This window comes from Oncorhynchus gorbuscha, linkage group LG19, assembly GCF_021184085.1.
Source record: "Oncorhynchus gorbuscha isolate QuinsamMale2020 ecotype Even-year linkage group LG19, OgorEven_v1.0, whole genome shotgun sequence".
Lineage (NCBI taxonomy): Eukaryota > Metazoa > Chordata > Actinopteri > Salmoniformes > Salmonidae > Oncorhynchus > Oncorhynchus gorbuscha.
The window spans coordinates 29902128-29918274 of record NC_060191.1 but is presented as its reverse complement, the minus strand read 5'-3'; the positions used below and the strand labels follow the sequence as shown (position 1 = coordinate 29918274).

General features: G+C 44.9%; 1 protein-coding gene across 1 annotated transcript in view; it reads right to left on the bottom strand.

Moving 5' to 3' along the window:
• Window positions 1-16147, bottom strand: part of me1 (malic enzyme 1, NADP(+)-dependent, cytosolic) — a 133172-nt gene that overhangs the window by 87405 nt on the left and 29620 nt on the right. Inside the window, exons 2-3 of the mRNA XM_046315378.1 lie at window positions 6986-7119; window positions 2596-2745 (exon numbers count right to left, since the gene is read on the bottom strand). Coding sequence (XP_046171334.1) covers window positions 2596-2745; window positions 6986-7119 — 284 coding nt within the window. The remainder of the gene's footprint in view (window positions 1-2595; window positions 2746-6985; window positions 7120-16147) is intronic.

Below are 16147 nucleotides of genomic sequence, written 5' to 3'. Positions count from 1 at the left end.
CAGATTTCTAATTCATATGATAGCTTACGATTTGCAATTTGTACAATATGTTACAAATTTACAAAACGTATGATAAGTTACGAGTTCCAATCTGTTGTGGCTAACGGTAGCTAGGTGGTTAATGTTAGCTAGGCTAGGGGTTAGGGTTTAAGGTTAAATGGTTAAGGTTGGGGGAAGGGTTAGCTAACATGCTAAGTAGTTGCAAAGTAGCTAAAAAGTAATAAGTACTTAACATTTGCTAATTAGCTAAAATGACCAACCACCCTACTTTTGTTAATGCCTTAAGTAACCTTCTGTCCTGTGTAACCATACCGGAAGTTGGGAAGAGATTTTCAATCGACAGATTCTATGGCACATGGTTAATGAACTGATAAACAAAATGATGACGTATTCAAAACTTAGAAGTTTTAAATTTGAATTATTATGAAGTATTCTTGCAACCAATAGAATGTTCTATATATGGAGGATGCTACCATCCCAGCTCTGCAGATTTAGCTGTGAAGAGACAGAATCATCAGATCATTTGGTTTGGTACTGTCCATCTGTAGCTTGTTTTTCTTTGCAGATTCAGAAATGGTAGAATTGCTCAATTTACCTGGAGCTAAACACTGCAAATAGCACTGCTGGGTGATTTATGACTTGTTTCAGGAAACTAGGCCTATGTCGCGTGTCACTACTTCCCAGGAGAGACATTTGAATGTAAGCTTATTTTTTTAATCAAAATGCTTTTTTTGTCAGAAATGCCTTCTCCACCCCCCTCCATGGGCTAGGTTTAAAAAAAAATTGTTAACCAGGTACGTTGACAGAGAACACATTCTCATTTACAGCAACGACCTCAGGAATAGTTACAGGGGAGAGGAGGGGGGATGAATGAGCCAATTGTAAACTGGGGATGATTAGGTGACCGTGATAGTATGAGGGCCAGATTGGGAATTTAGCCAGGACACCAGGGTTAACACCCCTACTCCTACGATAACTGTCATGGGATCGTTTGTGACCACATAGAGTCAGGACACCCGTTTAACGTACCATCCAAAAGTCAGCACCCTACACAGGGCAATGTCCCCAATCACTGCCCTGGGGTATTGGGATATTTGTTTTTATACCAGAGGAAATGGTGCCTTCTATTGGCCCTCCAATGACACTTCCAGCAGCATCTGGTCTCCCATCCAGGGACCAACTAGGACCAACCCTGCTTAGCTTCAGAAGCAAACCAGCAGTGGGTTTGAGGGGAGAAGCCTGGGTCTAGGACTGGCTGATGACCAGGTTTGTCTGAGAGTCAGCGATAGTCCACTGGGCCTCTCCAGTGTGTCGAGTCTACAGAGCCTGCTGCTAACTGATCCAATGTCACATGTCTACCAGTCCCAAGTTCCCCACCCCCAGGCTCTGGCAGCTCACGTCTTGGCCCACTGCATTGTGGGTCTGCGGGGAGATATAAGATTGCTCCTTCAGCCCAGTGTCAGAAGTAGGGGAGCTTGGAGCATAGAAGCATGCTAGACATATTTTCCACATACTTGCTAGTTCTGGGGAAATGGTGGAAAAGGGGGTTGTATAACTCCACGTGTGTGTGCTTAGGTTTCTGAACGCATTTTCAAATGTGCCCAAGGTAAGCATTTCAAATAAAACTGCTTTGGATTTAGCATTCGCTACTAATCAAAAGCATCCCTGGTTATGATCCGTTTATTTGGGGTTTTAGACTTGAGACCCACAAGGAAAAGTTCACTGAGGACGTGAGTGGGGTAGAGTGAGTGAGTGTGAGTCCATACAGTTTATATAGTCCATACAGGCCCTGGTTAAAGCATTTATTTAAATTTTTTAATTTAAAAAAAATAGTGCACTATATAGGGAATAGGGTTCCATTTGGAACGCACTCTGTGTCAGTGTGTGACTGACTGACGAGAGAGTGAGAGGAGAGTAAAGAGCGTTTCTAACAGAGGTACTAATCAAGCCAATAGAATGTCACCATCCTTCTTCCTCTCCCACAGTGGTTGACTGCAGAACAATACTGGCGGTGGTCTTTCTTGGACCATGTTAGTTCTACTGTCTAAGACTCAAACCCAACACCTGACATCTTCACAACACAGCGCAGTGTAGATGTGTCGGAGCCAAACGTGATCAGCTCCTTGACGTTGTCTGAATGCGTGTTATATTAGTTTGATCTCCAGTATGACTCTAACGAGGGAGTTCAGTGGTGACAGAGATGTGGACCTAATTGTTTGAGGAGAAACAGACACGTAAAACTGAGCAGACCGAAGAGGCAAGTCCTGCTTTATGCAATGCCAAGTCCATTCAAGGTGAACTGTACACAGTAACTGCTTAAACTGGCCTGAGCTGCCCAAGGACTCGCAGAACCCAACTAGACACAGACCTGTCCCACCCTCTGATTTTGCTTGAGAGTTGGCTGCAATAGGCCAACATACACAGATGTTTGAAGATTCAAAAGGATTTATGTTTCATAAGAATGCATCTAAATTATTTGACAATTGATGGTCAAATCTTAAAACAATGTTTAGGCTGGCCACGAGCAGCAACTGTGTGTGTGTGTGACAGTATATCCAGGCCTATTCAGTGTGTGCGTGTGTGCTTCTCTCTCACCTGGGTCTCCTGAAGGCAAGGCCATACATCTGGCAGGCCAGGCCCACGGTGGGGGTGTAAACGATAGGCATGAACCTCTCTGTGTCGGACGTCAGCACACGGTAGAACAGCTTCTCATTCCTGTCCTGGAGCCCCATCAGAAACACATATCTGGGAATGGCAGAGGGGGAGGAGGGGGTGAGGAAAAAGGTGGCAATCTTTAACACTGATTCCTAAACTGTGCATGTAAAATGGGCTTCAGAGTGGCTTTATGAGATACAAAATCTCAGAGAGCGCGAAAGAGAGAGAAAAAGTGTGTGTGAAGAGGAGAGCACGAGAGAGACGTCTGGGGTGACAAACAGATTGCACCGTGTGAGAGCAATACCCCACTCTGTCGGGCCCCACTTTCCCCTTTCCCTCTGGACTAAAAAAGGCCCAACTGGAAAGAAATGGCCCATAGAAAGTGGGGGAGAGGGCGAGAGAGAGATTATGCCATGCTGACTCCCTCCTTGCCTTGATGAATAGAAGCCCTGCTCACCATGCGATGATAGTGCCATGTAGTACAATAACTGCTGGATAAAGTTGTTGTTGCTTATGTTACAAACGCTTAGTAAAATACAGAGCGCACAGAGACACCCATCAGATATCCTTCACAAGCTCCTTGTTACGAGCAAACATCGACGGGGGGACTGAAGGTTTTACATATGACCCAAATTAACTGCTAGACACCGCCACGGGTCCTCCACTCACGATAAGAAAGCTTTCCACAAAAGCTGGAGTATAACGTCGCTCTTGTTGGGATGATAGGAAGTATGCATGGCCTTCTCCCACACGGTCATTGGATACAGGGTGTTAACAATCTCTTTTAAAAAAGGTTGATGGTGTTCCAGCCAGGTAAAAATCACAAGATTCAGACGTGGGATGAATTCCTATTGGGCGGACGGTCAGGGGGAACATAATTACTAATCATTTGTAGACTGCAAATTGACAGCAAGAAGCCCGAACAGATATGTTTGACTAAAACCGTAGTTTCTAACCTTGCTTAAATTTGCATACGATCACTTGCCTGCCTGTCTATTATACGTGGGAACAAAATGAACATCCCTTGGAGCTGATTCCCTGGTGTTTTCACAGTATTTTATGTCCAACAAACAAACAAACAAACATTTTTTTTGCTCAGCAGACTTGGGTGGCCAAATAAAACCATCCGCAGGCCAAATTTGGGAATCGTGCCATACCAACACAATTCAGTCACGAAATAGGGACACAGAATGAGACCAACTTATTGGTGCCCAACGTTGTGTGATTGGTGATGTGACTGAGGCCACGTCAACGCACAGTGTCAAGCTAGAGTTGTACCACTCACATGACACTAGGAAACAGGGTGGCACAAAATGTATATTGTCAGTAAAATTGGGTATTTCAGTCTAGGTGGTCTAGACCCATACAATCATTTTGATTTCACTTATCTAGTTGTGGCAGGACAGCAGGTCTCAATAACCATGTTGAGTCTAGTTATCTTTTCCATAAGCGACTACAGCTTGAGCCTGTTGTGGCTCTCTCTCGGCCTGAAAGGATATCACAGTCACACACACACACACAGTTTTCTTTCTTCAGATAAAGTGTGTTAACAAGCGTGTGAAACTCTGCTTAAACTTGGCATGGGAAAATAACTTTTCCCTCTTCCAACCCCTTCTCTCTCCATCCAAATTCATGATTCTTTGCAGACACTCTTGCCGGATGGTTTTTCTGATGTTCCTTTAAACTGCTAGATAGCGTATCACATGCATCAGGTTAAAAATCACAAAAGGGCATTTTAAGAGTTGACCCCATATTACTTTTTCGTATTCGTGAGTCCTTCTCTTTATCTCTGCAACTGGGTCTTCGTGCATCAAAGAGGATTTCTCCAATAAAGCCAACCTGGGCCGCCATCTCTGTTGTTATAGACACGTTTGGGCTTCAAGCCAGTGATGTCCAGAGTCCAGCCTGCTTTATCAATGTCCAGACACCAGAATGAAGCCCTGCTTGGGGGAGTAGTAAAAACAGTAAATAGCTGCTGCTTGGAATAGAATGGCATGTAATCGTTTAGTGAGAGTTTTGAGCAACGGTCATGCAAAAATTCAAGTGACACGGTCGGGTCCAGCAAATACCACAGAAGGCTTGAGAAGAAAAGTAAGGCCCGGACTGCAATGGAAATACTATGGCCAGAGGCATGAGGACAGGCAGGGCGAATACTAGCTCTAATAAACTGGTCCGATGCCCTGAGTGGACTGGAAGGCAACGCCGGACTATGAGACAAATTGTTGGTGACATTGAAAGGGCATGGGAAAAGGAATAAAAACACGGCTAATTGCTGTTTTGGAGGATTGGTGTGGTACAGTATAGCAACCGTGCCTCAGTCATCATAACACCACGCTGGAAAATCAAGTGGGCTAAAAGCAGTGGTGGAAAAAGTACCCAACTGTCATACTTGAGTAAAAGTAAAGATACCTTCATAGAACATGACTCAAGTAAAAGTGAATGTCACCCAGTAAAATACTACTAGAGTCTAAAAGTATTTGGTTTAAAATATACTTAAGTATCAAAAGTAAAATAGATTATTTCAAATTCCTTATATGAAGCAACCAGATGGCACCATTTTCTAGATTTTTTTAATTTATGGAAAGCCATGGGCATATACTCCAACATTCAGACATCATTTACAAACGAAGCATGTGTGTTTAGTGACTCCACCAGATCAGAGGCAGTAGGGATGACCAGGGATGTTCGGTTGATAAGTGCGGGAATTGGACTATTTCCCTGTCCTGCTAAGCATTCAAAATGTAATGAGTACTTTTGGGTTTCAAGGAAAATGCATGGAGTAAAAAGTGCAATATTTTCTTAAGGAACTTAAGTAGTATTTTAAAGTATTTTAAAATAACTACTATACACCACTGGCTGAAAGGTCTTCCTGACTACAAATTGACCACAAATCCTGTCCCTCTCTGTCCCATTAACCAACCCAACCAGTCCTCACACTTATTATTATTATTATTATAACTACACATCCACAGGCCACAAATGAAGACTGCAGATACCATGGTTATTGAGACCTGCTGTCCTGTGACTATGGAAATGTATCCAACATTGGGATTACATTTACTTGAAGCCTTGTAGTGTCTGACAGAGAGATGTGGTGCTGCGTCAGCAAACACGTTTTCAAGATACACTACATGCTCAAAAGTATGTGGACATGCCTTCAAATTAGTGGACTAGGTGATTTCAGCCACACCCGTTGCTGACAAGTGTATACAATTGAACACACAACCATGCATTTCCATAGACAAACATTGGCAGTAGAATGGCCCGTACTGAAGAGCTTAGTGACTTTCAACGTGGCACCATCATAGGATGCCACCTTTCCAACAAATCAGTTTGTCAAATTTCTGCCCTGCTAGAGCTGTCCCGGTCAACTGTAAGTGCTGTTATTGAAAAGTGTAAACGTCTAGGAGCAACAACGGCTCAGCTGCGAAGTGGTAGGCCAAACAAGCTCACGGAACACGACCGCCGAGTGCTGAATCACGCTTCACCATCTGGCAGTCCGGCGGACGAATCTGCGTTTGGCGGATGCCAGGAGAACGCTACCTGCCTGAATACATAATGCCAATTGTAAAGTTTGGTAAAGGATGAATAATGGTATGGGGATGTTTTTCATGGTTCGGCTAGGCCCCTTAGTTCCAGTGAAGGGAAATCTTAACGCTACAGCATATAATGACAATGATTCTGTGCTTCCAACTTTGTGGCAACAGTTTGATTTCTGTATTTTAAAAGTAACATATCTTGAAAACTTGATTGCTGACAAATAAAACATTTTGGAACTATATCAACAATGGACTGATGTCCAAATACCAAAATATCATTTTTTGGGTGAAATTTTCCTTTGAAACAGAGGGATCAACACAGAGAATATGGTACACCCACCCCCATGATTCAAAACGTTAAATTCACTCTGCATGACTAACTTCAGGAATGTGGTATCTGTGACCGAACTGCCAATGATCAAAGAAATCAGCCTGGGACATAAGTAATGCAGCGTTACATAATACTAAACCTTTGTGACCCTAATCAGCTGCAGTAGGGACTGGAGATTAAATCAGCATTTATTTTATGTCTTAAAGAAGATTGTAAAATGCTGTGAAGGAGAGGAGAACAAGGATGAATGAAGCCATAGAAATTGAGAAAAAAAAGTAGAAAAAGTAGTAGTGGTTTGTTCAGTAACCAGTAAGGTGCTAGGGTGGATTGAATAAAGAGCTCAGAGGACTAGTCCGTAATCCTTCCCTTAAATCTCAGTCTCTTTGAAGGCTTCCAGGTGTGTGATCTTTCTCTCTCGCTCTCTCTGCAGCTGGGCACACACACAGGATCTCAGTCTCACCTGTCCAGGTCGTCCTTCTTCATCTCGTAGTTCTTCAGGACCCGGAGGAGCTGCACGTCCTGGCTGAGGAAGCAGGGAGGCAGCAGGCCGTGGATCCCCAGCTGGAGTCGTTCCTCCAGGGAGAAGGCCATGCCCTAAAACACACAGAACCATATTAGGGACATCTGTTAGACCACCACCATAACACCAGAGCACAGTAGAGACATCTGTTAGACCATTAAACTACTAGAACTCCACAGATCACTGTTTAAGGCCACTGTGGGCTAGCTTCCGTAGGACTACTGGATGAGAAAGACTGAGTCTGACCTTAATGTATACGGTAAGCCCTCTGGTCCCAACTACTCAAAATTATCGTGCGGCTGTATGTCTTGACTACAAACTGTGTACTTGAGTGTATGTATTTTGTCTTTGATTGTACTTTAATTGATAAACCTCACATTGCAAATAAACTTTGTAAAAAAGATAGTTATTCTAAGTGTACAAGTCTGGGGTCTGTGGAATGATATGTACATAGGCCTACATTCTAAACAGTTCAAAGTCCAGTTCAAGTCCAAAGACAGCAGTAACTGGAGAACGAATGGTTTAAACCACAGATCAGATCTCATTACCTACTTAAAATGTCTCTTCTACAACCCTGCTATCCTCTTTCTATTCAACATGACTGGCTGAGACTGCCCGAGTAAACCCTCCTTTGTACTTTTAGCCAACGTTTGTATAAGCAGGGACATTTCCATTCATCCCTCTACAGAATCCCTGGAGTGATGATACTCGGGCTACTGCATCATCGGCCCTATCCCAGTGTTTGATCTGGATGGGGGCGGGTGGGTTCCCCTCAAGTATTAACCCTATTGGCTGATCTGATGTTCTGATGGGGCAACCGTCTGCTCACATTCTGCTGTGATGTCTGTCCCTGTGAAGATACACACTGCAGACATGAGACCAGTCTCCGTCAGACAGCCACAACCTTTGACCTTTACCACAACCCTGACCTCTCGACAGACGGACATATCGATAAACACACACGTTTAGCTTCTGGGTAGTGACCTTGAACACTACTTGATCTGGGAATCGGCTGTTGCCACTGTTGCCCCTCCTCTCTCACGGAGTCTGGTGGAAGGAGAAATAAGAGGGTAGGCTCATTGTTATAACTGAAATAGAATAAATGGAAAGGTATCAGATCAACAACAAGGGTTCCAATGAATTTCATTCCAGTCATTACAATGAGCCCAACCTCTGATTAAAGTGACACCAGTTTCCACTAGTCCATAGAGGTGCTGCCACCGTCCCATAGAGGGATCAGAGTGTGTGTAGCTGTGAGAGACAGTGTGTTGAAGACTCTCTGGCTGTATTTTTACATCTATGTCGCTGATGGAATTGAAGTTGTGGCGCAACTTCTGTGTTTTGGAACGCACACCACGCAGGCTTGGCTGAAATGTACAGCTTTTTTAAGGAATTGGCACTTTTAAATCTGGTTGAGGGGTTTGATTACATGGACGCAGAGCAAGAGTGAAGTAGAAAAGCATACAGTGCAATAAAATGTAGTGTTCTTGACGTCGTACTAACCATTAGAACTGACCACAGGCACATTTTCAAACCTTGGCAGATTTTCTTTAAAAAAATATATAACATTATTGGGTTCGGTCTCAACTGAACTTGGGACTAATGACTCTGGGACACACACAGGTTACAGTGCATTCGTACGCAGTGCACATCAGACAGGAACACACACCTCTTGGCAGAACACCTGAGGAACAGGCTAAGTATTTGCCTGATCACTTCACTTCGCATATTAGCAATGTTTTATTTGTCAAATTTATATAGAGGATCCTTCACACAGATTCTATTATAAATTCCAGGGGACGTTTGGGCTGAGAGTTTGACAGCTTGGATGTCATCTATTGTACCCGTGACTTTCAGTGGACCCATGGTCTGATGTCAATGTCAATGCACTCCATTTCTGTCAGCAGGCCAACAGCGTGTCTATTCACAGCCCAAAGCCTACACTAGTCATGGACTTGTGGTTTTCCATACTGCCACATAACAGCACATTATAGTACATCAACCACTTCTGGTCAGACGTAACCTCTGTAGTCGTTCCTATACGGCATTGACACTCGTCCCTTGTGTTGGAGCTAAAACACACCGCCCTGAATGCCATTTCACTGATGATTAGGTGCAATTATCTTTTGTTCTGATGTTTAAAGAACATTGTTTGTTATTTCAATAAAGTTCTGTTCCCTCTTTGTGCCTGTCCTTTCTCCAGGCTTGACTGAGTATGTACTCAGCAGACACTCAATACTGCCAGCTCGGGAATTGCTACCTTCCCCATAATCAAAAGATACATTCTATTTTGCGAAGAGAGCCAGTGGTTGACATCATAAAGGGTGTCTCAGAGGCTTTGGACTGTACTGGGCCAATATACAGCTCTGTTTAGCTGACTCATACAACTGACCATAAGACATATTGGAGACTAGAAGCTCTGCAAACGAAGCAAGGTTGTTTTTTTTTAATACATGAATGGATCTACGTATAATGTGGTGACATTATTATATGAGATCAAGCCTCAGATGTGCGAGTGCATACGCCACATGTGTCAAACCAGAGAGGGAGAGGCGAAGCGAGAGGGATAACTGGGCCCAAAATGTGTCTTCTCCAGCAGGTGGCATTTGTTTTGTATGTTTATCTGCCCTCTCATTAGCTAGAATGCACTCACCTGATCTTGCCTCCTCCCGACTGTACTTTCATTTTTGAAGACATTTAGTTTCATTGTTATATCACTAATTAGTAAAGAACTCCCCTCACCTGGTTGTCTAGGTCTGAATTGACAGGAAAAACAAACACTAGCTGACACTAGGCCCTCCATGGCATACGAACGCAAGCTCACGCAAACAGCCACACACGCCCAAACGCACAAACTTGTTCTCTTGGACAAGCATTAAAATAAAACAGTGGCCCACACAGTAGAAGCTCTGACACAGTTAGGGGCTTGTCTGTGTCAGCGCTAAATGTCAGGGCATGTCTGAGAGAGTCAGATGACCCATGGACTTAGTCTCATTAACAATAATTACTCGACACAGCTCTGTGGTCGCTCAAAGGTTCTCAGTGTCATACGTGAAATGGAGACCCTCCATGGAACCTAGCCCAAATAAGCAATTAATGGATCAGGGAGCCTGGGCCGACAGGGCGAGCCACTGGGTATGGAACTATGGAACCACCTTCCGATTGGGGACATGGATGGCTGGGTTAGTGACGTGGGAGGGGAAGGAGAGAAGGAGCAGGAGGAGAGGGTAGGGATAAGATGCTGCTTTCCTGCTTTTCCACTGTATGCTTGGATGGCAAGAAATATTAGATCGACATGGTCTGCAGCTCCTGGCAGGTTCACTGTGGGAACCGGCAAGTGGATTTGGCGTGTGACTGACTAGCTATGTATCGGCCTGCGTCAACCCTAAACTTAGCCCGTAAATAGAACTGGCTATCCTCTCAATCAACCACCATAGACCCTCAGTCAGTCACTACAGCCTGGTGAGGCCCTCAGCTACTGACGAAAGCAATTCTCCAAAATAAACCAGATAACAGCTGGAGAGTGAGATGAGATAAGATGGCGTGATGGGAAGAGGTGGTGAAGGAGGATTGTGTTCCTAATATGGGTGCCATATTTTAAACCGTTCAACTCACAAACATTTCCACTTGTTGATGAGGAGGTGGAGCAGGTATTCGTTTGTTGAGAAACAATGGAACGATGCGTTGTCAAACACTTTTTGCTGTTTCAGTCAGTAACAGTGACTGGGGTTGAGTTCTGGTAAGGCCAGGCTCTTGAAAGGTAAATATACAATTGGAACATTGTGAGAGAAAATAGAAAATGGATTAATAATAACAATAATAATCGTTGTTGAATGTTTGCACTCACTCAAACACGAGCAAAGACGCATTCTTGACCAAACAGACACACGTACACTACATGTGCTCGTCGAACATCTCATTCCGAAATCATGGGAATTAATATGGAGTTGGTCCCCCTTTGTTGCTATAACAGCCTCCACTCTTCTGGAAAGGCTTTCCACTAGACGTTGGAACATTGCTGCGGGAACTTGCTTCCATTCAGCCACAAGAGCATTCGTGAGGTTGGGCACTGTTGTTGGGCTACTAGGCCTGGCTCGCAGTAGGCGTTCCAATTCATCCCAAAGGTGTTCAAAGGGGTTGAGGTCAGTGCAGGCCAGTCATGTTCTTCCACACCAATCTCAAATGCCCTGACCATTTCAGTATGGACCTCGTTTTGTGCATGGGGGCATTGTCATTCTGAAACAGGAAAGGGCCTTCCACAAACTGTTGCCACAAAGTTGGAAGCACAGAATTATTTGCAATGTCATTGTCTGCTGTAGCTTTAAGATTTCCTTTCACTGGAACTAAGGGGCCTAGACCGAACCATGAAAAACAGCCCCAGACCATTGTTACTCATCCACCAAACTTTACAATGGGCACTATGCATTCAGGCAGGTAGCATTCTCCTGGCTTCCACAAAACCCAGATTCCTCTGTTGGACTGCCAGATGGTGAAGCGTGATTCATCACTCCAGTCCAATGGTGGCGAGCTTTACACCACTCCAACCGACACTTGGCATTGCGCAAGGTGATCTTAGGTTTGTGTGCGGCTGCTCAGCCATTGAAACCCATTTCATGAAGCTCGTGACGAACAGTTATTGTACTGACGTTGCTTCCAGAGGCAGTTTGGAATTCAGTGGTTAATGTTGCCACCCTAGGACAGACGGTTTTTATGCGCTACGTGCTTCGGCACTCGGAGCTCAGGTTCTGCGGGCTTGTGTGGCCTAACACTTTGTGGCTGAGCCGTTTTAGCGCCTAGATGTTTCCACTTCACAATAACAGCACTTACAGTTAACCGGGGCAGTACTAACTGACTTGTTTCGAAAGGTGGCATCCTATGATGGTGCCACATTGAAAGTCACTGAGCTCTTCAGTAAGGCCATTCTACTGCCAATGTTTGTCTATGGAGATTGCATGGCTGTGTGCTTGAATGTATGCACCTGTCAACAACGGGTGTGGCTGAAATAGCCAAATCCACTAATTTGAAGAAGGGTCCACATACTTTTGTATATATAGTTTACACACAAATGGACACGCGTACACACAGCTTTTGTCTTTTTGTTTGCTTGCCCTATAGTTTTAAAGTTTGATAGTTGCAAAGCTTTTCTCTTTCGCTTAGGGAGTCGAGGGCTGGGCAGGGTTGGGCTGGGTGGACTAGAACGCTTCCACATGTGCCGTACCACATCTAAAGTGCCCGCGCACTGTGCCAACACATGTCGCCAGCAGATCCATGTTCCAGGAGCTAGTGGTAACCAAGCAGACCTGTAATCTGCCCATGGGGCAACGCCACCCTCCAGCTCAGGCCACACTGCCACGGCAAAGCCTACCCCAAGAACACACAGTCCACAAGGAAACGGGTAATTAGTAGACCAGATGGTGAAAGCATGGAAGATAAAAGTATGTTCTTTTCAAACTGATAAAAATCCTTCCGTGTGTTCCAGAAAGTTCAAAGGCAGAGTTGTTTAGGATATTCATTCTGGAGGGAGCGTTTCAGAAGTTTGACTGGCCCTTCTCATGCTCCAACCATGTAATCTCACATCTCCCACAAATCCAAATACAGTGAGAGGTTCTGGGGCCTGCCTATTTAAACCTCAAATACACTAAACATTTAAAATGTCCAGCACTGCAGGAAAGTTCTCCTGCAACAGGGTGATCAAATTAAGATCCTACATCTGTGACACTGCTCATAATTAGTATTTTCCACTCCTCACACTCCTTTCTTTTCTTACAGTATTGCTGAAATAAGCCACAAAATTTAAAAAAGCACAAACTGAACCTGATGTACAATTTGCCCTCCCGCTGTTGACATTTCCTGAATTGCTACCCCCCCCCCTTTCCTGTGTGTCCCCTGAGCATTCTGTTTCGGTGGATGCGAAGCCCCCTCTTGGACGCAAAGACTCCAATTGAGCGAGTCCTGGGCCAGACACCCCACTCACCCCAGTCTGAGATTAGATACAGAAACAAAAGCCCTTCATGGAAGACAGATGGATAATGTTTGGCAGAAAATAGACTCACTGGCACAAACATGTGATCAGAGAGGTTTGGACTCTGCTGCTCCTCCTAGCGCTATGGAAGGGGGCTCTCTTTACATCTCAGAGAGACGGAGAGCACTGAGCTGAGCTGACCCCCTGCACCTCCACTGATGCTTTCCCCGCTGTAGGGTGTATAGGGCACAAGGAAAGTGCACACACTCGAAAGGACGAAGTGTGGATAAAGACTCATTAACTGTGTTTACTGCAACTCCAGTGTACAGCCCTGGACTCGTCAGCCCACAAAGGGCTCTTCTTGGCACATTTGGCTCATCGATGAACATGGCCAACTGCTGTTTGAAACTGCTGAAGATGCTGAGAAGGAACTAAGAGGTGTTGTAGTGTTGAAGCCCTGTGTTCAGCTTTAAGCTGATCTGGCTGGTGTTCAGGAGGTGAAACGATATGTTACTTTGCCGATAGAAATGTCCTACATAGAGCTGACATGATTCCCTATTCTACGTGACAGTGAAGCATTTCTGTTCTACAGAAATTTATATTTATATATACCTGAACACTACGTAACGTTATTTATACCTGAACACTACGTAACGTTGCACCTCAATGGAGGTGGCCTTGGAGTTTCTTCTGGGTCTGAAGTAGGATAAGTCCCAGGGGGATACTCACTCTAGAACCCTCCAGCTGACCAAACAGGGAACGAAGGCTATTACCGTAAACCCTGGCCAACCATCAGCTAAACCACACTGTTACTAGCACGTGTTTTTCTGACCACACTCAGAACCATGCAACACCTTAACCAAGATTAAGTATGTCATCGGGGTCTTCATTGGTGGACAGTGAGAGCAGGGATGGGTTTGCTTTTCTACTGAAATGACAAGGAGTTTCATGTCTAGAAACCTGCCCATATAGACACCATTATTCTGTACTATAATAAATATGTTTGCATTTCTCAAAGTAAGATCGTTTGGAAGAGCGGAGACGATTCCATAAACGGCTGAAATTGTATAGTCAGCAAATTGTACGTTAAAGCATGCTATCACAGGAAGTATGAGTAGTTTGGTTGTCTGTGACCTGACTGGGTTTACCACAACCGAACAGCTTGGGGAGAGTCTGACTCACATGTTTAAATCACAATATGTTTAAAACGACCTGACACACAGACACAAACTCAGAGAAGAAATCAAGATTGTGCAACGCTACAGAGGAGAAACACACTACATTACTTCCTTATTGTACAGCGGCGTACCACATCATCCTTTTGTTTGATCAATTGTGGCATGTGAGTCTAGACACTGTGAAAACAGTGGGGCTGGAACAGGGCTGGGGGAGGGGTGTGTGTGTGTGTGTGTGTGTGTGTGTGTGTGTGTGTGTGTGTGTGTGTGTGTGTGTGTGTGTGTGTGTGTGTGTGTGTGTGTGTGTGTGTGTGTGTGTGTGTGTGTGTGTGTCCAACAGAAGCGGCTGGGCTCCCAGTTATCACAGGAAGGGGATGAGGAGACAGAGACAGAGTCCAGAGAACCCAAGTCCAGAGAGAGGCTCTGTTATTCTGTGTCTCAAAGACAAACTGGCACCAGAAGCAACCAGGCAGGCCATTGCAGCCAGGCAGGCCATTGCTGGCTGACTGCATGAGACAATACGAGCCAAGACTCAGGACTCAGGACCATTTATGGTCCACTCGCCTCCCCGGCTTGACCCGGCCTGACTAGCTCAGCCAGTTCGCCTGTTATATAAACCCTCACCACCTCCCTTTCTCACTGTCTCTCATGCTGCCACGTAGCCAAACCAGCAAGAGAAAAAGTGAGAGAGAGAAAGAGAGGGAGCAAAGGGGAGAGGGAGGGGGAGAGAGAGATGAAGAGAAAGACTCCCTGGCACTTTGAGGCTTACAGGGTGATCTGAAAGGACTCAATGAGTCAGTAGCAGATCTATAATACAGGCCGCTCTCCCTCGTGAATATAATTTTCCCTCTCTTTCTCACACTCACATATGCATACGTTTGCATTCACACACACAGACACACATGCCACACTTGCACTCACATGTACAAACACGCATGCACACACCATCCGATCCAGCCCCAGTTCTTCTCTCAACACCTGCCTCTCCAATGGGGTGTTAATGAGTCTGACTTGTTAATTTAGTCAGAGTGTAACGATTCCGTAACTACAGACGCTGGGAGACAGGAAGCAAGTGCATTGTGAGGATTTAATAATAAATAGACATGCGCCTCTCGAGCCAGCTGAGGCATCTCCGGTTGCTTCGGCAGTGGCACCCGGCCCCACCAACAAAACACAAAAAAACTCCCTGATGCTTCCAATTGTGGTGCCTGCATTCTGTAATGTTTCTGTAACTACAGACGCTGGGAGACGGGATGAGGTACAGGGTGAGGATTTAATAATAAATAGACCTGAAATTAACAAGAACAGCATCTGGACAATAGAAACAAAACATCAATGCAGGCAAGGGAATGAAATTGAGATAGTTAAAGATATAGGGGAGGCAAACAATGACATGATGGAGTCCTGGTGAGTCCAATGAAGCGCTGGTGCACGTAACGATGGTGACAGGTGTGCGTAATGATGAGCAACTTGGCGACCTCGCGCGCCAGAAAGGGGGAGTGGGAGCAGACGTAACACAGAGACTCCAGGGAGGGAGCAGGGGACAGTGTTAGCTAGTTGGTGCACTGGCCTAGCACCCTGACCCGTCTCGAAGATTTCTCACAAAAACAAGCTGGTCTCTGTGAAATGTCAACGCAGCACTGAACATATACCAAGCTTTTTATTTTCAAAGCCTTTTACATATAATTCAGCTCGTGTCATTCTAATTTAGCTTTTTTGCGACCTGCGGAAACAACTTAAGACGACAACCACAAAATGTCAAATCATAAAAAAGTTGTTACGAGAGGGTGGCGCTGGTGAGCAGCAACATGTGAAGACGTGTTCTCGGTGTTCCGATCCAGGGCGAACAATTTCTATTAATACTTGACCAACACCTCCCAACAGTGTTATTTTGTAACATTTCATTTGGAATTGAACCCAATTTACCAATCTGGCTTTGTTTCCCCGGAAATGTTGGACCTTCTA